General features: G+C 41.1%; 1 protein-coding gene across 3 annotated transcripts in view; it reads left to right on the top strand.

Moving 5' to 3' along the window:
• Nucleotides 1–5,377: 5,377 nt before the first annotated feature.
• AEBP1 (AE binding protein 1) overlaps nucleotides 5,378–24,015 on the top strand; it is a 31,245-nt gene continuing 12,607 nt past the window's right edge. The window contains exons 1-10 of one of the 3 annotated variants that reach the window (XM_070952553.1): nucleotides 5,378–5,821; nucleotides 11,550–11,936; nucleotides 13,021–13,071; nucleotides 13,656–13,718; nucleotides 14,561–14,632; nucleotides 19,596–19,682; nucleotides 21,476–21,556; nucleotides 22,758–22,814; nucleotides 23,246–23,338; nucleotides 23,627–23,698. In XM_070952553.1, the coding sequence (XP_070808654.1) occupies nucleotides 5,563–5,821; nucleotides 11,550–11,936; nucleotides 13,021–13,071; nucleotides 13,656–13,718; nucleotides 14,561–14,632; nucleotides 19,596–19,682; nucleotides 21,476–21,556; nucleotides 22,758–22,814; nucleotides 23,246–23,338; nucleotides 23,627–23,698 (1,222 nt within the window). In that variant the 5' untranslated portion in view covers nucleotides 5,378–5,562. Of the gene's footprint in view, nucleotides 5,822–11,549; nucleotides 11,937–13,020; nucleotides 13,072–13,655; nucleotides 13,728–14,560; nucleotides 14,633–19,595; nucleotides 19,683–21,475; nucleotides 21,557–22,757; nucleotides 22,815–23,245; nucleotides 23,339–23,626; nucleotides 23,699–24,015 lie in introns of all 3 variants that reach the window. The other 2 variants (XM_070952552.1, XM_070952551.1) reach the window with 2 other exon arrangements.

The raw sequence follows: 24,015 nt of genomic DNA, 5'->3' as shown, positions 1-24,015 counted from the left end.
GAGCGAGCGAGCTGCAATGGAGAGAACCTTCCACGACGACGCCAAAGAAGAAATGAGCAACGCGCATGTGCGAAACTACGTAGACGGTCCGGAAAGTCTTGAACTGGCCAGAGAACCGCGCAGACTCGTTGCGAGCATCCCCATGCCGTTTTGCAATTTCCTGCACTTGCGAGACCACGGACTACCTCAGGTTGTAAGTAATGGACAAAATAATGTGGGAAACTTACCCAGTGACTTCCCAAAACTTAGAGTTGATGGCATTAATTTGCAAGAATGGTATCAACAGCTTCAGGTTGTCTTTATGAAAGAAAATTTACTATTCTTTATCACTAGTCCTCCAAGAAGACCTTGGACTTTAAAAATAGATTGTTTACATCATAGAGCATTTTTCTTAATAATATCTAGCGTGTCTCCTGCAATGTATCATAGCATCAAACCAAACCTAACTGTTTCAGAAATAATTCAATGCATGTTTAATCTGTTTCACAGCGATAGTGTAGCTACCACTACAAGAATGTCTAAGGATTTCTTTTCTTCCAGAGTAAAACCAGGGGTTTCCATAAGTGAGCATTTGATATCTCTAAACAAAATAAGAGCTGAGCTGCATTTGAGGGGGGAAGTGATCTCAGATCAAACAATGAAAAGTGTTATTATCAATTCACTTGATTCATCATGGGATAGTTTTATGTCACACTTAGACACCATCAATCTAGGATATTTATCCATAGAAAGTCTATCTAACAAATTGATAGCAGAAGACAATTCAAGAAAAAATCGTTCCAGCAATCACACAGAACACAAATCTTTTAGGAAGGTAGCTTTCCAGGAAAAATACAATGAAGCTTTTAAATGCCATAATTGTGGGTCCAGGGAACACAATAGAAGAGACTGTCCCAAAATCTCAAAGGAGAGACATAGGTCAGAGTATAGGAGCAAATACAATTATAGACAGTCTTCCACAGATAGACATAAATATAGAAGCCCACCAAATTACAGAGATAGTAGAGGGGGTAGAGAAAATTCAAAAGAGAGAAAATCTGGTTCACTGAATGGACTAAATAAACAAGACAGCACTAAAACACAACAAAATGAGAACAATAATTGGCTTATTGATTCTGGGGCAACCAACCACACCACTAATAACAAAAATATATTGTCTTCATTTACAGAAGATAAATTTGTAATAAAGGTAGCTAATCAAGAAAAGGTTCAAGTATTAGGCAGAGGAAATGTGACCTTGCCTGGCCTAGGAAAAATAGAGGGGGTATTGTTAATTCCAGAAATACCTCATAACATACTAAGTGCCATAAAACTAAGCAGAGATTCTGACATCAATATAGTTTTCTCAAAGGGGAAAGCAACTTTAGAGAAGGACAAAACAAATGTAGGCACTGTGATGATTAAAGGAGGCCTACCCTATCTAATAACAAAAGAAAGATGGTTACATAACATTGATTCAAATATGGAAGATTGTATTGAGGCAGATGATGAAAATGTTAGTAACAGTGACAATGATGAATGTAAAATATCTCATGATCACGCAAATACACACAATGAGAAGAAACCAAGAATAGGTAAACCAATTCATGATGAGTGTGCTCACATCTTGCATAGGAAGTTAGGACATGCAAGTTTTCCTGTAGTACAAAAAATGACTGAACACGCAGAAGGTGTCAAAATAAAAAATTGTGAAAATTATTTGGAATGCTCAGTATGTAAATCCACTAAACTAAAAACTAGTCCCAGACCAAAAAAATCCAACAGATCAACTAACAAAATTTTTGACTTAGTACATATGGACCTAGTTGGTCCATTAACTCCATCAATCACTTATAGAAAACGTTACTTCCTAACAATAGTAGACGATTACAGTCGCTATGGTTTTGTTTACACATTAAAACACAAGGATGAAACCTTTCAGAAATTTAAGGAATTCTACAAACGCATAGAAACACAACATAATATCAGAATAAAACAAATTATGACAGATAGGGGATGTGAATTCATGTCTAAAGAATTCTCCCAATGGTTAAAGGATAGAGGAATGCTACATTTCACGTCTAGTCCATTTTCTGCGTTCCAAAACGGGATTGCAGAGAGAAAGAATTCCACACTACAAACCATGATTAGGTGCACATTAGAGGATGCTGGTTTAGGCAAACAATTTTGGTCAGAGGCCTTACATTATTCAAATTACACTCAAAATAGAACCTGGTCCAGTATTGTGAATAAAACACCATATGAGGTGATGTATAATAGGAAACCCAAATTAGCACACATGCACATATTTGGAGTCACTGCAGACGTACACATACCTAAGCAGTTGAGAAGAAAGGGAGAAAACGTATCCAGAAGATTAAGATTTATGGGATATGAAACTGGCACCAAAGGGTACAGATTCATTGATAATAATAACAAATTTATAGTCTCCAGAACAGCTGTGTTCCATGAACAGGCCAATTGGTCTAAATTACATCTTAATGAAATATTTCCAAATAAATGCAAAGATACAAAATCTTGTGAGGAAGGGACAATAGAAAATCAAAATATCAACAAAAATAAAAACAAAACCAAAACTTGGACAAATAGTCAGCACAAAATAAAGACAGACACATTAACAAAAAAGGAAGCAAGATATTTGCATGATAACCATAGCAAACCCGAAAGAGCTATTAGAAACAATAGAAATCAAGTACCAAATAAATACAGAGATTACATAATGCATATGGATGGTGAACAAATGACACCTAATACATATGAGGAAGTATTAAAACTCCCTCGTGAAGAAAAGGAAAAATGGGAACTAGCTATGAAAAAAGAGATGGAAAGTTTGCAAGGATTAAATGTGTTTACACCTGCGATTGCACCTAAAGATAAAACGATTATAGGTACCAGGTGGATTTATAAAATTAAGAATCTAGAAGGAGGCAATACTCTATACAAAGCTAGATTGGTTGCACAAGGTTATGCACAAAAATATCCGGAGGACTACACTGACACATACTCCCCCACAGTGAGAACAGAGAGTGTTAAAACAGCTCTAGTAGTGGCATCTGCACTCAATCTTGATGTATTTCAATATGACATACAGACTGCGTATTTACACGCAAAACTAGATAAGGAAATATATGTAAGAGCACCACACAGTCAATACACTAATAAGAATGAAATTTGGCTATTGAACAAGAGTCTATACGGATTAAAGCAATCTGGCAAAAGATGGTACGATTGCTTGGTAAAAGTACTTAAGACCATGGATTTCAACGCTACCACTGCTGATAACTGTTTCTTTGTAAAAAAGAGTGATGATCATATTGAATTTGTATTAATTTATGTAGATGATATTTTATATATAGGAAAACACAAGGAGAGAAGAGAAACCTTTGTAAATAAGCTAAACGAACATTTCTCGTTGAAATCTCTAGGTAAGGTAAACAAATACCTTGGTGTACAAATTAACAAAACTAGAAGGGGATTCAAACTTACTCAGAAAGATAAAATCATTGAACTTCTGAACAAATGCAATTTAAACAATGCCAAACCCTGTGACACTCCTATGCAAACTGATTTCCTTAGAAACACTGATGAATCTTCCCCTGAATTCAAGGATAATACATTTTATAGATCAGTCATAGGTTCACTTCTTTATATATCTAATTGGACCAGGCCAGATATTGCATTACCACTCAACTTATTGTCAAGATATGTTAGCAAACCAACAATGTATCATTGGGAAGCAGTCAAAAGAATTCTAAGATATCTGAAAAGTACATTAGACTTTTGCTTAGTATTAGAACCTAGTAATGGTAAAGAACCAAAACTTACATGTTACGCAGATGCGGATTGGGCTGGAGATATATCATGCAGAAAGAGCACTTCTGGTTATATTTTTCTATTAAATGACTGTCCAGTTTACTGGTACACTGGTAAACAAGAACTGGTAGCCACTTCGACCACAGAAGCGGAATATGTTTGTTTGTCCAAAGCTGCAAATAACCTTGTATGGTTTAATGATTTGATTTCAGATGTTTGGAAAAAACCTGCTTTGCCTTTTGTTATGCATGAAGATAATAAAGCAGCCATTGAAATATCCAGATCCGATGCCATTGGACAAAGGTCTAGGCATATAGATATAAAATTTAAGCATGTGAGACAATTGTCTCAAGATGGATTTATCAAAGCAGTGCATTGTGATACCTCTGAACAATTAGCTGACATATTGACGAAGCCTTTACCTTCTAAACAGCACAAATATTTAACATCAAAATTATATGTCTTATATTGTCCTGAATCTGAATGTAATTGGTGTTGTATAGCGAACCGGCATTTAGAGGGGGATTTGTGAGATGTAAATGCCTTATTCCCTAATGTGTAAATAATGTATATATGGGACATCGGGGGTTAACTTATTCTTTGGTTCCTAATGTATTCATAATTCACCACTCCCATTCTTGGCTCCACCCCTTGTATATATAAGGAGCCACCTTCACCATTTTCCTTGCTTCTATCTGTGAACATTCAGTGAATATAGAATGCCTGTTATAATTAAAGAGAAATATATTTAAACCTCTAACTCTTATTATCATTATTGAGTCTGATCCTGAAAATATTGCAACACTTCAGTTATGTGGCACTCCCGATCACATAATCGCCCCCCCCCCTCAAGGAAAGAAAACAGCGCTCCTTCAAGGAATGCCAGGCACCTTCCTTCCCTCCCTCGGCGTCTTTGGGGGGCAGAGGAGGAAAGCCACGGCGCAGCCCCAGCCAGCAACGGAGGAGCGGAGTTGAATTGCACTGGCTACACGTGGCGAAGCAGCCCAAGACCCACCCTTCGCTGGGATGGGATCGGGGAGGGGGACCGACCGCAGTTAGGGGAGGAGACCAGCTACGTTGGCTCGAACAGGATCTGGAGGTTCCCCGCGGCTGCCAGCAACTCCCTCCCCCCCTCCGTCGCTCCCCAGTCCCTTGGTCCCCTCCCCGCATTTGGTCGCCAAGAGCAGAGGGAGCGAGCTCGGGGCAAGAGCATCTGCGCGGAACGGCGGCGTCCCCAGTTCCAATCTGCCCGCTGCAGGACTGAAGGACTGGCCGGAGGCTGCGGGAAGCGGGACCTCGAAGGGACGGGCGAGGAAGGAAGCGGCGCTGTCCCTTCTCGGCGCTCCGGCTTGCCCTCGCCGCTGGGGAGCCGCTTCTGGGCTCCGTTAGAAGCTGCCGCACGAGTCCTGCCGTCGCCCGCTGAGCTTTGAAACCTCGAAGCTGCTCGGTTGGAGCTCAAGGGCGAACCGGGAGGAGGAGACCCTGCATTTCTTCTACCAAAACCGACTTCCCTCGTTCTCGTTCCCATCTGCAAGTCAATTCCTGGACCCTGTTCTTGGGCTGGTACTTCTCTCCTTCCCTCTGGTCCAGGCTGCCTCTAGAGCCTAGCCTCTCTTCCCCACTCAGCTGTGGCTTCTAGGAGAAGATACTTCCTATACCAGAAAAACAGATAGCAGATCACCTGGAGGTATCTGTCTTTACTTCTTCCCAGACCCTTGGCCTCCATTGGAATCTATCTGCATCTGCACGATGAAAGGTGATGGTCCCCCGTTGCTTCTTTCCCTGCTGGTGGGAATCTTGTGTCTCTGGAACCCCAGTCCTGTGGAACCCCAGTCTGTGTTGACCGACCATGAAATTGAGGAATTCTTGAAAGGCTTCCTGGGAGAGGTGGATGAGGACTTAGAAGGGCCAGAGACAGGAAAGGTGGCTGTTGGTGAGGAGCTTCCTGAAAATCAAGGAAACCTGAATCCTGCAGAAAGAGAGAAAGCTCCAACAGAGGTCGAAGAAGGTGAGACCCAATATGTCATCAAAGATTTTCTCTACAATCAGTATTTCTCAACCTTGGCAACTTTAAGATGTGTGGACTTCAACTCTCAGAGTTCCCCAGCTGGAATTCTGATCTTAAACTTAAATAAGCTTGAGAAATGTTGTTTGTACTACCTGAAGTAAATCCTAAGATTTCATTTGGATGGAGAAATGATAGGAAAGATTTGCAGCCAGGAGATAACTGCTATTCAGAGTACTCTGGATTAGATTAGGCTTCCCATATATCTGGGCTGCAAAAATCTTTAGTGGCAACAAAGAGTTATTTTGCTGCTATCTAATTTTTGCCCCCTGGACATGGCAACCTTTGATTAGACGCAGTTGATCAGTGGCTTGACTTAACAGACGGGTTCCTTTATTAAGTCATAATCTATTTTGATTGACTTGACGTGCTGTGGGAATCCAGCCGCTGCAGCTTCTGGGCTCAATGTTGTCAGTTTAATCCAGGCATGGAAAACTTGTGGCCTTCTTGAGGCTGTGAAATGCAACACACAGCATTTCTTTTTGCTGGCTGGGATAGTTGGAGTTGTAATCCAACAACATCTGGAAAGCCAAAGTATCCCTGTTTCCTGTGTTTTGCATGATATGTGAACCTGACCAATTCTCTCATAGTCAGCAAACCACATTTAAATGTTGTAGCATGATGCATGAAGAATTTTAAACTTTCCACAATGGTATCTAGTGGAGAAAGTAAAAAAAGTTTTGTGTCACAGCCTTCTCTTGCCCTAAATACAGTGACAGTAAATTAAGATAATCAAAGCTCACTTACTAAGTGGAAGATACTGAAAGTTGGATGTGCTAATATTTTATTAGGAAAGTTTTGTGTTTCATTCCTTCTCCATCCCAGTCCAGAAGTGCTATGTTACTGTTACCTAGGAACTCAGGGTCTGGAAGTTTATATGGCTACTATTGAAGATGCTGGATTACAATCTGGGAAAACTTTGACTCTCGTTAATGCTGAACTGGCTACCCTATCTCAATCCAACTTTTTTCCTAAAATGAGAAAGACCCTCTTAGGTGTCCTATTGAGCTCCCCAAATGAAAACAGGATAAGAAAACCTGAGATGAATAAATGCAAATAAATCAACCTACATTGCCCTCCATGGTTGCTAGAAGGTTGCTGAGGATTTTTTGACTCAACATTTTGTTGGAGAAGTTGGTCCCTCAAGGAACACCAGCCTTTGTAACATTTGTGGATACAGCAGAATAGCTTTCTTGCATCCTAAAGACTTATTGTGGTAGAAGTTCTCATGAACAAGAGTCCATTGTCCTCCGTTGGCTGATCTACCTATGGAGAGAAAATGGGGATTAAAAAGCAAAAAGCATACTCCTAATTTTAGGAGTGAAGTCATTGTCCATTCTTCCTGTTGGGGTTCATTTGCTGTCCTTAGTTGCCAATTGGAGTTAGTAACCCATCTAAAGGAAGCCCATGAAAACTGAGGCTGTTATAAAATTGTTACTGTTTATTATTAGGAAAAAGGCAAGAATTGTGCACGGAATGATTGTGGGTACAATGTTTTTTCCTTTCCACTTCATGCACTGAGAAATCAGCAAACTATGCAGTTAACTGTCCATTTGTGTCTACTCAAGAGAGCTGTTCCTGTTCAATTTCTTTTTCAACCTTCCCTTAAAAGCCCAGAAACCAGCAAGAAATGTCCCAGGAGGGAGGTGGTTCATGCCAATGTGTGATCTTTCCTTTCTTTTTAAAGCATATATTTATGGAACAGCTGCCGCTCCTTCTATAGTTATTGCCTATTACTCATATAATGTTTTATGACTAGTAGTATATTAGCATTTATTAATTCTTCACCACATAGCATAACATTCACAACTCAGGACAGAAAAAGCTTCAGTTCTGCCACAGAGCTCCCTTGTTGAACATGGCTAATATACTTTGAAAACGGGGTTTTATAGAGTTGTGTGAGTCCTGTTATACAGCTTGGTAAAACCATGATTTAGCGAGATTGGTTAGGTCTTCAGGCAGCTTCCATCCAGACATTGACTGAACTTAGATCACTTAGAAAACTTAGAACTTTTTTCCAACAGGGTTACTATATTGTGCACCTGCAACTTTGTGAGAAGAAATGTTTAGCTAGACACATGTCCCCAAGGGTAGTCTCTATCCCAAGGTATCTCCCTATGTGTAGTTGTGTAGAGGTACAGATTTAATTCTTGCATCTGTATCTGCAAGAAATCCCTGCACTACCTATCTGATCTTCATTAAACTGGCTGATTGTTCCCTTTGATGCAAGTTGTTGCAAGTTCTTGCCTGCAGTTAGACTAGGAGCAGAACCCCTTGACAAGGAAAGTTGATTAATGGATTTCAGCTAGTTAAATTTCCTTTTGTGGAATCTGACTCACAGTTCCATTTCTTCTTGGAAGCTATCCTGCCAGAATGATAGCCCTGTTCCCAGTAGCTAGATAAAAGCCTGTTATTACGTATTGTCCAAAAATTTGCTTTATTGTGTTACTATGAAACATAAGTAGTACATTATATTCATTGGAGAAGCCTAAGATAATTTAATTTTGTTTTAATGTATTTTAATATTTGTATTGTGTGTTTTTAATTTTGGCTGTTCACCACCCCGAGTCCTTCGGGAGAGGGGGCGGTATAAAAATTTAATAAATAAATAAATAAATAAATAAATAAATAAATAAATAAATAAATTTATTACCCATTTCACCTCAGTCCTAGAGGAGATCAACCCTAACTGCTGTTTAGAAGGCCAGATCCTGAAGATGAAACTTAAATACTTTGGCCACCTAATGAAAAGGAAGGTCTCATTGGAGAAGAGCCTAATACTGGAAAAGATTGAGGACAGAAGAAGGGGACGGCAGAGAACGAGGTGGCTGGATGGAGTCACTGAAGCTGTAGGCGTGAGCTTAAATGGATTCCAGAGGATGGTAGAGGACAGGAAGGCCTGGAGGAACGTGGTCCACGGGGTCACGATGGGTCGGACACAACTTCACAACTAACAACAACAAACAACAAAATCCATTTCACCTTCCATTCTTCCAAGAGGCACAAGTTAGTGTACAGGCAGTCCTCGATTTACAACAATTCATTTAATGATGGTTCAAAGTTACAACAGCACTGAAAAAAGGGACTGACAATCATTTTTCACACTTACAACCGTTGCAGCATCCCCATGGTCATGTGATTTACATTCATATGCTAGACAACTGACCCACATTTATGACCATTGCTGTGCTCCAAGGTCATGTGATCACCTTTTGCAATCTTCTGACAAGCAAAGTCGATGGGGAAGCCAGATTCACTTAACCAAGTTACAGTTTTAACAATTGCAGTGATTCACTTAAAAATGTGAGAAAAGTCGTAAAATAGGGCAAAACTCACTTAACAAATTTCTCACTTAGCAACATAAATTTTGGGCTCAATTGTGGTCATAAGTTGAGGACTATCTATATACAATTTTTCTTCCTGCTTTAAAAAAATTATATGGTTTCTACCCTGTCTTTCTGACTGGAGAGTGTTCTGCATGTTATCATGTTATCTGCATGACAATCCTATGAGGCAGGATGTTGAATAGTACTGATCAATTCAAGATCATAAAGTGAGACTGAATCAACACTGATATTTGGGTCTCCATCGTTCCCACCATAATACCCAATCATGCAGCTTAACAGGAGATTTTTGGTTTCACTTTAGGCAAAGTGTGAACAATGCTCTGGAGGCCTGAGATCAGACATCATGAGTTAGGAGGAACCGAAAATACAGTGAGTTGTATCATATATATGTAGTCCTCAACTTACAGCCATTCGTTTAGTGACTGTTCAAAGTTCCAATGTCACTGAAAAAAGTGATGACCGGTTTTCATACTTACAACCATTGCAGCATCCCCATGGTCACATGATCAAAATTCAGATGCTTAGCAACTGGTTCCTATTTATGATGGTTGCTATGTCCCAGGGTCATGTGATCCCCTCTTACAACCTTCTTACGAGCAAAGTCAACAGGGAAGCCAGATTCACTTAACCACGTTACTAACTTAACAACTGCATGAGTCCCTTAACAACTATGTCAAGAAAGATGACAAAATGGGGCAAGACTCACTTAACCACCGTCTCGCTTAGTAACCGAAATTTTGGGCTCAATTGTGATCATAAATCGAGGACTACCTGTACCTAATTCGGCATGAAATCTTTTCCCCTGATTTCCATTAAGGCAAGACAAGAGCTCGAAAGGCTTTCTTCCTTTAAAAATACATTTCATCTGTTTTAAGGCTTAAACTGTTTTTTCTGTACTTTCTTCAAGCGTCAGGAAAGCGCTCTGTTGTTTTTCAGGGGGTGTCAAAGTTTGCCTGCCAAACAAGGGGGCAGAGGTCTTTAATAGGAGCACTGACTTGCCATGATGCTTTCTGCTAATGGAGATAATTTTGTGGGAGCCGTGTGCTTTGGCTGCTGAGTATATGCTGGCAGCAGAAGAGGAGCTTGTACTATGTCGCTGTACACAGTTTTCCTCATTACACAGAAATGATCTTAGTTGGGAATGTGTGTGGTGCTTTCAAGTGAGGCTTCTCAACAGCTCTAATCAGCTGGAGAAAGCCCAATCGGTTCTTGGAAACATCCTTCTGATGATGCATTCAAGTGATTTTACTGCATTCCTAATTTTTTCCCATCCGTTTAATCCCTCTGAGTTGATAGTTTTGCTTGCCTTTCTTAACATTGTTGTCTTCTGCCCTGCAGGAACCATGAACTAGCTAGACAGTTCCATGTGGATTATTGCTGATGAATCTCAACTGCAGTTGCTTAGCTTGGCACATAGGACTTGCCCATGCAGTCTGGATCTGGGTGGAAGGATATCACAGCTGGGACATGACTCAGTTGGAATTGGAAGCAGATCTTTTCTTAGGCACAATGGCCCCAAAGAACTCTTTGCTGTTCTTTGCCATTCTCCATCCTGGTTTGGTTACAGTAGAGTTTCCAACCTTGATTTCTTTTGTGGCTTGGACACAGCAGGAAGAGTTTAGATAGCTAGATCTTGTTCTTATCTTCTGCAAATTCCTGACCTTGCTTTAGTCATGGACTTGGTACCTCCTCGCAGAAGGAGAGAGAGATGTCAGGGGATATGAAAATTATGGCTTCTGAGACAGCCTGCCGGCAGGGCAAGATTTCTGCTCTTGGTTTACCATAAGTGCCAGGTTGTTTTATAGCTGGTTGCCCAAACTGGCCTGGGTTGTTCTTCCCACAGGCTGTAGAAATGCTGTTCAGAATTTAGGAATGAGGCTGTTGCTCTCTTGGGGTTATGAGTTGACATTCATCATTAGCAGTCTGTCCAGGGAGAGCCATTGATTAATAGAGCCAGATCCTTTGCCCAGATCTAGTGCAGGCCTTCATGTTCAGGATTTTCCAGAAATAAAAGTTTTCAAAAAATTCCATAAGGAAACCTGAAATGAAATCTAGTTTTGTGTTCAGAGTATGGCGTCATCCATTTGTTACTGAATCAGAGAGAAAAGAGCAATGGTGGTAATCATATCTTTATCTTGATGGTGATTCTAGTTGTTTTTTTGTGGATGTTTGGGTAAAACTTTTGGTGGCTCGCAAGTTAGCCCATTGTCTATAACCAAGAATTTGGTTGAATAAGCGTTAGGATGTGCCCAGTGTAATAAATTATCCAACTCTTGGATTTTATTTAGAAATGTAGAGAACTAACAATCTTCTCTCTCCCAAAGTAACACAGGAGAGAGTGACAGAGAAGCCCAAGAAAGGGAAGAAGGAGAAGCCACCTAAACCTACAAAAAAGCCAAAGGAAAAACCACCCAAAAGCTCCCAAAAGCCAAAGCCTCCCAAAAAGGAGAAGCCTCCCAAACCCACCAAAAAGCCAAAGGAGAAGCGTCCCAAAGCCACCAAGAAACCTAAGGAGAAACGTCCCAAGGCCACCAAGAAACCAGCAGCAGGAAAAAAGGTGGAAAGGCCTTCTCCTCCAGTTCCACCAGAAGAAGAGAGGTATCACTTTCCAGAAACACCACTGATTCCACCCGCAACAGGAGTTGAAGATGGCTATGGATTGCCAGATTCACCCCATGACCTCTCCCGAGTCAATGAAGAAGGGGGCGAATGTAAGTTCAGGGCATTTCTCATCCATCCTACAACCTCTTGGCTTCACCACACAGTGACTTAGCCTGCACATAATGTTAAGACTTGATGTGTGAACCCACACATCAACTGTTTCCTGAACTGTTTCCTGTTTTTTAAACCTACTTTCTCATTCCTCTCTTACTTCTTAAGAGAAAGCACCCTGGGGCAAAGATGCTTATTGGGAATCCCTAGAGAAGGGCATTAGTTGAAAGCAATGATTAGGCATTTTGGAAGCAAAGGCCCAGGCAGAAACTTTCTCCCACACATAGCCAAGAAGCACCACTTGGAGATTTGCAGTGCTGTCTTTTCTCTAAATTGTTTAAATCCTAAAGACAAGCAAGCTAGATCTAAGCAAAAAATTCCTAACAGTGAGAACAATTAATCAATGGAATGACTTGCTTTCAGAAATTGTGGGTGCTCCATCACTGGAGGTTTTTAAGAGGAGACTGGATAGTCACTTGCCTGGAATGATATAGAATCTCCTGCTTGAGCAGGAAGTTGGACTGGAAGAATTCCAAGGTCCCTTCCAACTCTGTTATTCTGTTTCAGAACTATTTCCAAAGCATTAAGACACAATTTATGATGAGACATGCCAGTTTAGTCACATACATAAGATCTACCCAGTACCTTACTCTCTTTTGCTTCTTAATTTCCTTCTTAAATTCTCTTTACCGTTTGGCCAGTTAATTGTCCCCTCCTAGCAATTTTCTATCTTCACTCTTCTACCTCCAAACTGAGCTTACGTTACTGAATGTTGCACTGCAAAATTGTTATCCTCAGACACAAACTGGACAAACAACCCGTCATTATTTTGCAGATCTGCAAGATTGACCCTGAATGGTTCCTAGCTTGTTCAGGGGCCCATAGTTTTTTTTTTAAAAAAATCTGGGTTTAGTGCTTTGTGCAAACACACTCATTGCCTTGTATCACACATCACACTAACCCTTAAAGCAATATATTTGCTTCTGGGTTAGTTGGTCACATAAAAAAACCCCAAACAATCAAGGCTTAGTGTGATGTGAAAAAAGAGTGCTCATCTTTGACTCCATCTATTTTATCCTACAGCTCTCTATCCTGAGAAGATAACTGAGAAACAAGATCCATCCAGGTTTCACAGTAAGTAGAATCAGATTATGGGGTATAGTATTAACATGTCAACAGGTATTTAAGGGTTGCTTCTAAGGCTATGTGGGAAAGGAATTTAAATTTTAGAAAAAGGGAAAAGGCATGAATACAGTTGATTAGGATAAAATATTATATTCATCAGGAAGTTGCAATAATGTAGAGTCATCCTGGTAGAAAGAAGCCAAAGAGATTTCATATGAACAGGGCAAGGATGATTAAATTCAAGGTAATAACAATACTGGGACTGACAGATTTGCTGAAGGATTACAGTAGATAAGACCATGCTAGAAAAGGGTGAAATTTAATCCAGAAATGATGTTCCCATTTTAATGGGTTTTCAAGCATTAAAATGCATTAAAATTGAAGCACTGGATTTAACAACAAATTGCCCTGGGTGAATTCAGTGGCAAGCAAGAAGCTTTGGGTGGATCTGTAGTGTGCAGATTGTAAATTACCCCTAAAAGAATAAAATAACAATAGATCAGAGGGTTGTACAGAGCAAGAATCAAATGGATCCTTTATGGAGGTATGTATATGTTTACATCCCTGTTAATTTGATTGTGCTTTTTGTTCAGCTGATGTCTATGAATCTCCAACGGAGCCACAGGAGACCCCCCCAGATGACAAAGATCAGGAAGGTCAGCCAGGTGAACAGACATTAATTTCCAAAGTTGGCTGTTTCTCAGATCTCTTGCTGTCTTTAAATCAAGACCACAAAGTGGATTAAGGAAGCTATTTCTTCACTCCTCTTGCAAACAAACTTCTTAGCTTGTTCTCTTAACCCAGAGACTGATATATACCTAAGGGCACTCCTGAATCCCACCATGGGATTAGATCAGTTTTTCTTAGCTATCATAGAAAATCCTGCATAGATGCATTCCTGGTTCTACATCTGGCCAGACCTTCACTATAAATTTTCTTACAGAGTGGAATGTAACTGCTGTCATCTACGCAAAAAGCCAGCATGCTGGAAACAGGATTTCAAAAGAATTTGAGGGCCAGCCAGAACTATCTACTATAGTTAATGTGATGCATGGAATAGAAGTGGCTATTATTTTACTGAAGCAGGGCTGGTGTGAGAGACAAATTGTGATTTGTGTCTTCCTTTCCTGTGCTTTTGTGCTCTATCACTTTGGGAAAAAGTTAAGCTTTCTATATTCAACTTGCTGTTGAAGTGTCTTGACAAGTTGTAGTCAAAACATTTGCAGAGTTTTTGAAAGAGCTAAAAATATAAGACCTCTGATGTATTACTATATGGAATACCACTTAATACATCTATGTCTTACATATTTTGTCCTTCCTCGCAGAGAATGGAGGAAATTGAGATCTATCCCAGAAGGAGGGCACCATCTTGGGAAAGGATGGTTGAAATGAATCAAACCTATTCTCTTTTTAACTAACTCTTGCCTTCCAAAGGCTTTGTGTCTTGGATACAACCCTCAAACTCAGGAAATGTCTGTGCTTCTTGTTTGTTCTCTAGAATTTCCTGTAGAACAAGAGCCGCCAACACTGGACTACAATGAACAGATTGAGCGTGAGGACTACAATGATTGTACGGTGCTATTCTTGTTCACTTACCCTATCCAAGGATCATACTCTTTCTTGGGGAGTAGCCATCTCCTGTTGTGGGTGGAGGAGTAGCAAGGGTTCATGGCTTCAGGATAGCAGATTCTTTGTGTTTCTTTGATTCAGGCATGATCTGATGTTGTTGTGTGCAATTCAGGACCTCTGAACAGATGTTCCCATACTCTTAATTATTTTCTATGGCCAAAAATTTCCTAGTCTTCCTAGCCACAAAGCTTCTTGGGTTGTGTATGAACATCTGGTGATCTTTCTTGTGACAAAAAAAAAAGGTAATGTGAAAGATTAATGACATTTCCATGGTCAGAGGATCCTTGAAACTATTTTTGATGCCCTGTGACCAGCATAATTAATTCAAGTTTACAGAATCTGTGCTTGGCTTTGATATGGAATGTATTTATGGAGAGCCTCTACTTAGAGTTTAGCCTTTTGGCTGAGTGGTAGAACAAATATGTTTATGCAACTGATCTTGGGTTTAATTTCCAGCATCTCCATGAGTGGAAAAGATTCATCATATCCTGGAGAGGTCCTGTTGATCAGTCATGTCAGCCTTCCCCCATCTAGTGCTTTCCAGATGTGGGGATTTCCAGCTTGCAGAATCCTAACTATATTAGCTATGATGGCTAAGAATTTGGGAGCTAAGAATAGGTTGATTCTGGTGGAGGCTATACTGAATTAGTACTGTAGGGTCTACACAGACTTGCTGTTCCAGAAATCCTCCCTGCTTCTATCCCAAATGTGTTTTTTCAAGTGGCAACTGGACTTTCTTTGTTTTTCCTAGAAGACGTTTTGCTTCTTATCCAAGAAGCTTCTTCAGTTCAGTTCAGTCAGTTGCCTCTTGAAAAAGCACCTTTGGGAGAACCATGGATGACTGAGAATCTCTGTAGACATCTCCCTGCTTCTAGAGATGCTGACTAAACAACAGAACTAGTATCTCATTGCTTGGTTAAGTGGGATTTTGGAAACTTTCTGGGTTAAGGTTAGGAAGTGACCCTCTGATGGATTCACCAGAAGTTGCCTTTTTGGGTTGGCATGGCCAGTCATTTTTACAACTGGGTCTGCTAGGCTATGCCGCTTCAATTGTTTTTGCTATAGGACAATCTTTGGGTTATCTAATTGTCCCCCGAAAGAGGTCCCAGCTCTGATTGTTTTTGCAGGTCACATACCTGTGTTTCATATATTTTGAACTTTGCTCTACATCAATATTTCTTAACCTTAGAAACTTTAAGACATGTGGACTTCAATTCCCAGAATTCCCTAGACAACCCCACTCGGCTTCAAGCTGACAAGATTGAGAAACATTGCTATCTCCAGATAGTTCCTCAATTTACGATGGCAATTAGGACCAGAATTTCCATTGCTAAGTAAGACAGTTCTTAAACCCCAACGATGCCCTTGAAGTGATGTCCCGGTGCCTGGAGGCCGTACGGATCTGGATGGGGAGGAACAGGCTCAGGCTCAACCCATCCAAGACCGAGTGGCTGTGGTTTCCGACGTCCCGATATAGTCAGTTGACGCCATCACTGACTATTGGGGGCGAATCATTGGCCCCCACGGAGAGGGCTCGCAAGTTGGGCGTCCTCCTGGATTCACGGCTGTCTTTAGAAGAGCACTTGACAGCCATGACCGGGAGGATTTTTCATCAGATTCGCCTGATTCGCCAGTTGCGTCCCTTTCTGGATCGGGACTCGTTACGCACGGTCACTCATGCCCTTGTCACCTCCCGCCTGGACTATTGCAATGCTCTCTACATGGGGCTCCCCTTGAGGAGCACCCGGAGGCTCCAACTGGCGCAGAGTGCGGCCGCGCGGGTGGTAATGGGAGCGACATGGCGCTCCCATGTAACACCTCTCCTGCGCAAGCTGCACTGGCTCCCGGTGGTCTTCCGGGTGCGCTTCAAGGTTTTGGTTACCACCTTTAAAGCGCTCCATGGCTTAGGACCTGGTTATCTACGGGACCGCCTACTACCACCAATAGCCTCCCACCGGCCAGTACGCTCTCATAGAGAGGGACTCCTCCGGGTGCTGTCAGCCAAACAGTGTCGGCTGGCGACCCCTAGGGGGAGAGCCTTCTCTGTGGGGGCACCTACCGTCTGGAATGAGCTCCCCCCAGAGATACGGAGGATCCCGGATCTGCGCACCTTCCGCCGCGCTGTGAAGACCTTTTTATTCCATCAGGCGGGCTTGGCCTAATCTCTTCCCTTTTTTAAATATGTAAATTTTAATCTGTTTTTAAATTATTGGGGTGTTTTAATCTGTCTGGGCCAAAATGATTTAATTTGATTTTATCTGGTTTTTAAATTTTTTGTATCTATGTATTTTATTGTTTGGCTGTTCACCGCCCTGAGTCCTTCGGGAGTAGGGCGGTATACAAATCAAAGAGAAAAAAAAAATGAATCACACCCAATTTCATGACCATTTTTGCCATAATTAAGTGAATCAATGCAGTTGTTAAGGGAATCTCACAATTGTTAAGGGAATCCAACTTCTCCCATTGACTTTAAGCTGCCTGAGAATGTCGCAAACAGCAATCACATTATTCTGGGATACTGCAAAGTCAGAAATACTTGCAGTTCCAAGCACCTTAATTTGGATCATGTGACCATGGAGAAGTTGTAACATTCATAAGTGCAAGGACCAGTCATAAATAACTTTTTCCAGTGTTGTTGTAACTTTGAACAGTTGCTAAATTAATGGTTATAAGTCAAGGGCTATAGTCTCCTTGTTGGGGGCAAGAAAACCACTTAGAGAGGGCTGTAAAAGCACTGTGAAGCGGTGTATAAGTCTACCCTGTTTCCCCCAAAATAAGACATCCCCTGATAATAAGCCCAATCGGGCTTTTGAGCGCATGGCAATAAGGCCAAGCGCTTATTTCAGGGTTCAAAAAAAATATAAAACAGGGTCTTATTTTCAGGGAAACACGGTAAGTGCTATTGCTGTGGCTTGTTGTCAATGCCTCACCTCTATGGACCAAGCAGGTCCGTTCTTTCCTGCTCTTTATGCCCACCCTGGTGAGAATCTAGACTGTCTTTTATGACCATCTTCTATCAAGAGTGACTATGGTCCATTTATGCTGAATTTTTGAAAGGATAAAGAGAGCACTATGCTGCCTGTTTCTGTGCCCTGCAGACATCTGCGTCGGAACCTCCCCATGCCACATTTCAGAAGAAAACAGTTTCTCGCATTTAGGCATTTGAGAAAAAGAGAAAGAGAACATTTCAAAGCTCAGAAAAACTATTTTAGCTCCATGCTGTGAGTTGGAAATGAAGGCGGTTCCTGGCTTGATCTCTGCTGTGAAACAGTCTGTCCATTTTGTACATGGTGGCAGAAATGATAGATGGGTAGTAATAATAATAATCATCATCATCATGCTTACAATGCTGCAGGGCCTTGAATCTGGCTTAGATTTGTGCCAACATTCATAGAAGGAAGCAGTTCAGCACCACAGAAATCTTCCCTCCCCCTCATCCTTCAGACTTACCCTTCATTTCCACCACAATGTGCTCTGGCTTTATTTTGGCTGACATGAGTGGAAAATGCCCAGAGTTTTCTGAATAATGTTTGACAGAAGAGAGAGATTTTGCCAAAACAAATGAAGAGCTACCCGGCATCAGGCTTGGCTGGAAAAGCATTTTCTTATTTCCTTATTTTATACTGGCCACTGAACTAGGAAGCCGCAAGACTTGAATGTTTTCATCTCTCCATTTACGTCCTATAAAGTTAGACAATTGTGACTTTATATATGCTCACTTCTCACTGGCACTTCCTGTAATTTTGGCTTTTTTTTCTTGTTTTGCACATTTCCCTGCCCCTCCAGGACTGAGTGGACAAAAGAGGGCTATTCCCAGCACTGCTGTCAAAAAGAGGCTAAGTGAAGAGATGCAGTTGCAAGCAGGATTTTGCTGGAGTTGTGTTAGGCTCCAGAATGGATTCACAATAATTTTCTTTATTTTATTTTCTGCCCATCTCGTAGTTCAATTTGGGAAAACCAGATTCTCTGCTGCTTCGATAGCTACATTTGCAATTGTTCTGAGCCCAAAATGTCTGATTCAGTTCTTGACTTTCCCATGTTGTGTGAGCATGACATTTGGCCTTAAATCTGTTGCAATAAGACCTCGAAAACTCTCTGGTCAATTTAGCCATCAAAAGTCTGTCTTATTGGATATGACTATCTTCCCCAATCTGGATTCCCTCAAGTCATGTGAGCTTCGGCTCCTTGAGTTCCCACCTCCAAGAGCATTGTGGAAGGTCCTGGATGCTGTCTGGAGGACTCCCAAATTATGACATTAGATCTGATAAACCACTGGTTCATTTTAACCAACGTAACAGTCCCCTCTCACTAACTGAAAGAGTCAGTTTGGTCTAGTGTTTAAGACACCAGGATAGAAAGCAAGAGACTGTGAGTTCAAGTCCTGCCTTAGCCATGAAAACCAGCTGACATAGGAGACCATGAGTTCCATTTTAGGCATGAAAGGGAGCTGGGCAGTAGTGGGTCCCACTTACCTTCGCTACTGGTTCAGAACTGTGAGCACGTGTGTGTGCGTGCAAGCGAAGCAAGCACGCAACACTTCTATGCATGTGCAGAACCTTCTGCATGTGCGCAGAGTGTCCGTGATGATTTCTGGGCAGGTGGGCGGAGCCTCCTGCCGCTGCCACTACCAGTTTGCCCGAACCAGGGAGAATTGGCAGAAACCCACCACTGGAGCTGGGTGATCTTGGGCCAGTCATACTCATTCAGCCCAACCCAATGTTTGTTGTGGGGAAAATAGGGGAAGGAAGCTGTGTTTGGATATATTTGCCATCTTGAGTTATTTATAAAAATAATAAAGGCAGGATACAAATAAATAAACAAACTGCTGAAACCTTCCATAGCTTTAAGAAGAGAAAATACAATCACCCTGCCTCCTTCTGATGAAATCCTTTTTCTTTGTACAGATCAATATGTCCGACGTGAGAAAAAACCCAAAAAACCATCGCAAAGGAAACCTGAGAGACCTAGGCTGGAACCAGAAGAGAAACCAAGTAAGTGTCGGTCGCATAGTGATTAGAGTGCAGTACTGCAGTCTATGTCTTCTGACTGCTGGCTGCCTGCAATTTGGCAGTTCAAATCCCACCAGGCTCAAGGTTGACTCAGCCTTCCATCCTTCTGAGGTGGGTAAAATGAGGACCCAGATTGTTGGGGGCAATAGGCTGACTCTGTAAAACACTTAGAGAGGGCTGTAAAACATTGTGAAGCGGTATATAATTCTAATTGCTATTGCTAGTCCTTGGGCTCCCTATCATTTTACCAGAAGTTTCGAAAATACAAAGAGGTTGAGAAACAGAGGCAGGCAAGGAGATGTTTCTCATCCCCCTGGTGATAAAACATTTCACAGGGTTGCAAGGAATAAAATTACCTTTTATTGGCTTGGGGTTTTAAGTTAATGTTGGGAAGGTTATTGAATCCTTGGAAAGCCACTGTTTTTACAACATCGACAATAGATGGCCATTTTGGTGGATGGGTAGGACAAATTGTTATATTATTGTTATTATTATTGTTTCTCACTGAGGGTTGTAGTGGATATGGTGCTGTAGGGCAACCTTGAGAAGTTTAAGTTGTGTGGATTCAATTCTCTTCAGTTGTGGGAATTGAAGTCCATACATCTCCAAGTTGCCAAGGTTCAGAAATACCACTCTAGGGGGATATTTAGCCTATTTCTTTCCACTTCCTTTGAAAGAGTTTTCCCTCCCAATCTAGGTACATATTGAAAGTTCATAAAGCTTAAAACACTTCAGGAATTTAGTTTCAGACACAAATGGAACACAGTGACCTTAGAAGCCTATCAATTCTTTTCAGAAAAAAAATTCAACTTCTGATTAGTAGAGAACCTGGTTCATGCAGTGATTAAGGCACTAGGCTAAAAACTGGGAGTCCAAAAGCTCTAGTCCTGCTTTAGACGCAAAGCCATCTGGGTGTCCTTGGGCCAGGCATTCTCTCTCAGCCCTAGGAAGAAGCAATAGCAAAGCACTTCTGAATTCTTGCCAACAAAATTGCAGGGACTTGGTCCACACAGCTGCCAAGAGTCAACACTGACTCCAAGATGTGCATGCATGCACACACACTCAGATTGCACAACTAATCTTAACTGGATAATCTCTTCCCGATCAACTTCATAAAATGGGCAAGGCAAAATGGGCAATTCACCCACTTCCTCCTGCTATGAATTACAGGAGAGACAGAAGATATTTCATAGTCTCCAATTTTAAGACTGCCAGCCACATGTTTCGTGCTTCTAATCACTTAATTTTGAGTCAGTTGATAGCAGAAAAAGAGCATGGTCTACTTAGAAATGCCTTTGTCAAGAGTGAAACATTGGCAGCTACATGCCTCATTTGTTTCAACTTGTCATTATAGAAAATGGGGGAGGTGTTGATTATAAATGGGTTAGTCGGAGAAATGAAACTCCTGCAGTCCCACAGAAGCTTGTGAAAATGTGGAAACTTTTCAAGGACATATTAACAACGTGTGAAGAGAAAGGCAGATGGTTCCCATAATAAGAGAACTTGTTTACATACTCTATTTGGGATCCTGGGGGTTGGGTTGGGAAATTCATTGTTTAATATTGTGAACTGCTGCTAGATAAATTCAGAGTTAGTTTTACCTCAGTAATATCATGTTATGTATTCAATAAACCAGTAGGTTTCTCATAAACGAAAATGATCCTGGACTTTTATTGGAGTACTCAAGATGGATGTTGACAGCCTTATTCCAAAGGACCTTTAACCAAAGAGTTATTGCCTCTTTGGAATCCAACTTCTGTTTCTGTTTTGCTCAGCAGAGAAGGTGGAGGAACCTCCCACCCGTCCTTTCGAGAGTCACTATGATGGAGGGTTACAGCTGCCAGATTATGAAGATGGTATGTGCTATTTCATGTCTTTTATGGAAGAGTCACAAAAGAAGAGTAATCAGCATTATTCTGCTGATTAATCTCTTTCTCGCAAGATGAGTCTCCTTCACATAGATTCTTTTGCAATTTCTCTAATGTTTGTTCCTGAGCGATCACTGGAGTTCTTAGGTAAGCACATGGCTTGGAACAGAATTCTCCCTATTGGTGCTTGACTAATGTGTGGGGCTACAATTTTTTTTCTATCTTGCGCATGAGCCACATCCAGGAAGAACCAGGCTGAGAAAGAATGGCATATATGAAACAATGCAGAGACGTTCCTCAGTTGACTTCCCCCTTTCAGCTAGGAAGGTGGAATGGGTCCTGATGTTGCTTTAATGTACACCAGTAGACTTCCCAACACAGCAAGTGTATAGTGGACCTTTGTCAGAAGAGATAAATCTGAAGGGTCAACTTGGTCTTCAAGAGACGCAAATCCATTTCGGTATTCTTGAACCTCCAGTTGGAAAGGGGCCCAAGAATTTTCTTTTATGTACACTTCTTTGTTTACTATGAAACTATTAATATGGAACAGTTGAGCAATTGCAAGAGAGAATGTTGTGTTATTTCTTTCCCTGCTGGAAAAAAATTCCCTCTATAACTGATTTTGCTGGGACCATGGGGTGGAAGAAGGCAATATTCTTCACCTTCTCCCCATTCTGAAGACCAGTTAGGTGACTACAGTATAGGTTGTAAACTTCTTTATTAATACTGGGCTTCGCTAGCTTGGTCATGAAATAAACATTTTAGGATTTGGAGAAAAGTTAAATTAATGATTATATAATGGAGTATTTATTTGCTCCACTTTTTTTCTGTCTTTTCAGAAATACACAACAATATACATAAGTTTCTGAAGTGGCCAAGTCCAGATGTGATTGCTGCACCATGATCTTTAGATCAGCCTTATCCAAAATAATAGTGTACAAATATGTTAAAACTTCTCATTCCAAAAGTTCCTAACTATGTTGGCTAGGAGTTCTGGAAAGTCCATATTTCTGGAGAACATCTAGGCTATGGAGACAGCTTTGAATCATGCTGAAAAAATCCATGTTGAAAAAATCCCTATGAATATATCTATCATGAAGTTGGAATAGCTCAGTTTGAAAGGATGATGAAACTGTGGAGACTCTGAATGCTCCTTTAACTGCATTTCTGATTTCATTTTCCTCTGTAGTGGATTATGGTCTGCCTCCCCAGGAGCCCAAAAAATTTCCCAGCGAAACAGATGAAGGTGAGATGGAGATAGATGAGGAGAAACTCAAACCAAATGAGGACATGGAAACTGGGTTGGCCTGAGCCTGCAGGAAGGGGATTGTTGTTAGGAAGGAATGTGAATTGGATGAACTGGTTGAACCCAAGATGTGGCAGATCCCAAGTTGAGTTCCCAATCTATTTGATTTCAAGCAAGGAAGGGAGTCAACATTGGCATCCCTGCAACTCAGCCTCAATAATGTCTTCCATGAATTAGCACAGCTACATAATCATCACTTCTCCATCAACTGTAAGCCACCACTTTGGCTTTGCACTTCCATCAGACTGCTTTACTTACCTTCCTTATTTGTACATTTGCCCCAACAAAGAAGAACTTGAGAAAGAATGAGTCTGCACTGTTGGGAATCTCAATGCCAAATATTAACACTTTTTCTCTTTTCTCTGAATCAGAGAAGCCTAAGAAAGGAGGAGGCAGTAGCAAGGAGGAAGAGGAGGGTGGAACAGAGGAGAGCAAATGGACAGAGGAGAAAAGCAAGGAGAAAGGTGGGTAAGCTTCAGAAAGAAGAGAGAAGCATTTTTTTGAGCTTGTAATTTAAAGATTATTTGCTTTGGTGTTATATTCAGGCAGAATAATTGGTGCTTAGGCTCTGCCAAGCAGCTCCTATGAGCGAACCTAGGATCCTGGACTTCAGAAGATTGGAGAAAGAGACCTCTAACCTTTATCTATCCAGTGCCTCCCTTTCATGCATCAGCTTCTCAATTACTGTCTTTATCCTTTTGGTTGCTTTCTTTCCTACTTGAATAACTTCTTTGCCTCTTCTTTGCATGCAGGGAAGCCAAAGAAAACAGGAGGGAAAAAATGGGAAACTGATGAAAATGTGTGGACTCCAGAAGAGAAAATAAGTAAGTGTAAAAGAGTGCAGAGATCATGCTGTCAAAGGAATGCAAGAGTCGGTAGAAGAACCGTTAAGAGAAAATAAATGAGAAATAAGCATCTCAGTCCTGGGAAAGAAGGAAGTATGAGAAAGGGACTCAAAGCAACCCAACCTTGATTCTGTTTAGTATAAGAGGGGAGGAAAGCTCTGGTTGTAAGATAAGAACTATCTGCACATAGGAGTAAGAGATGCATCAATGCAACTGACTGTACCTATTTGTGAAATCCTAACCATTCTGTATTTTGCCATTGAAAGTCTTTGCTTGACTATATAACTGTTTAAAAG

The sequence above is a fragment of the Pituophis catenifer genome, unplaced genomic scaffold (genome assembly GCF_029215685.1).
Source record: "Pituophis catenifer annectens isolate HBS135680 unplaced genomic scaffold, rPitCat1.0.hap2 SCAF_12, whole genome shotgun sequence".
Lineage (NCBI taxonomy): Eukaryota > Metazoa > Chordata > Lepidosauria > Squamata > Colubridae > Pituophis > Pituophis catenifer.
This window is presented reverse-complemented; position numbering and strand designations above follow the sequence as displayed.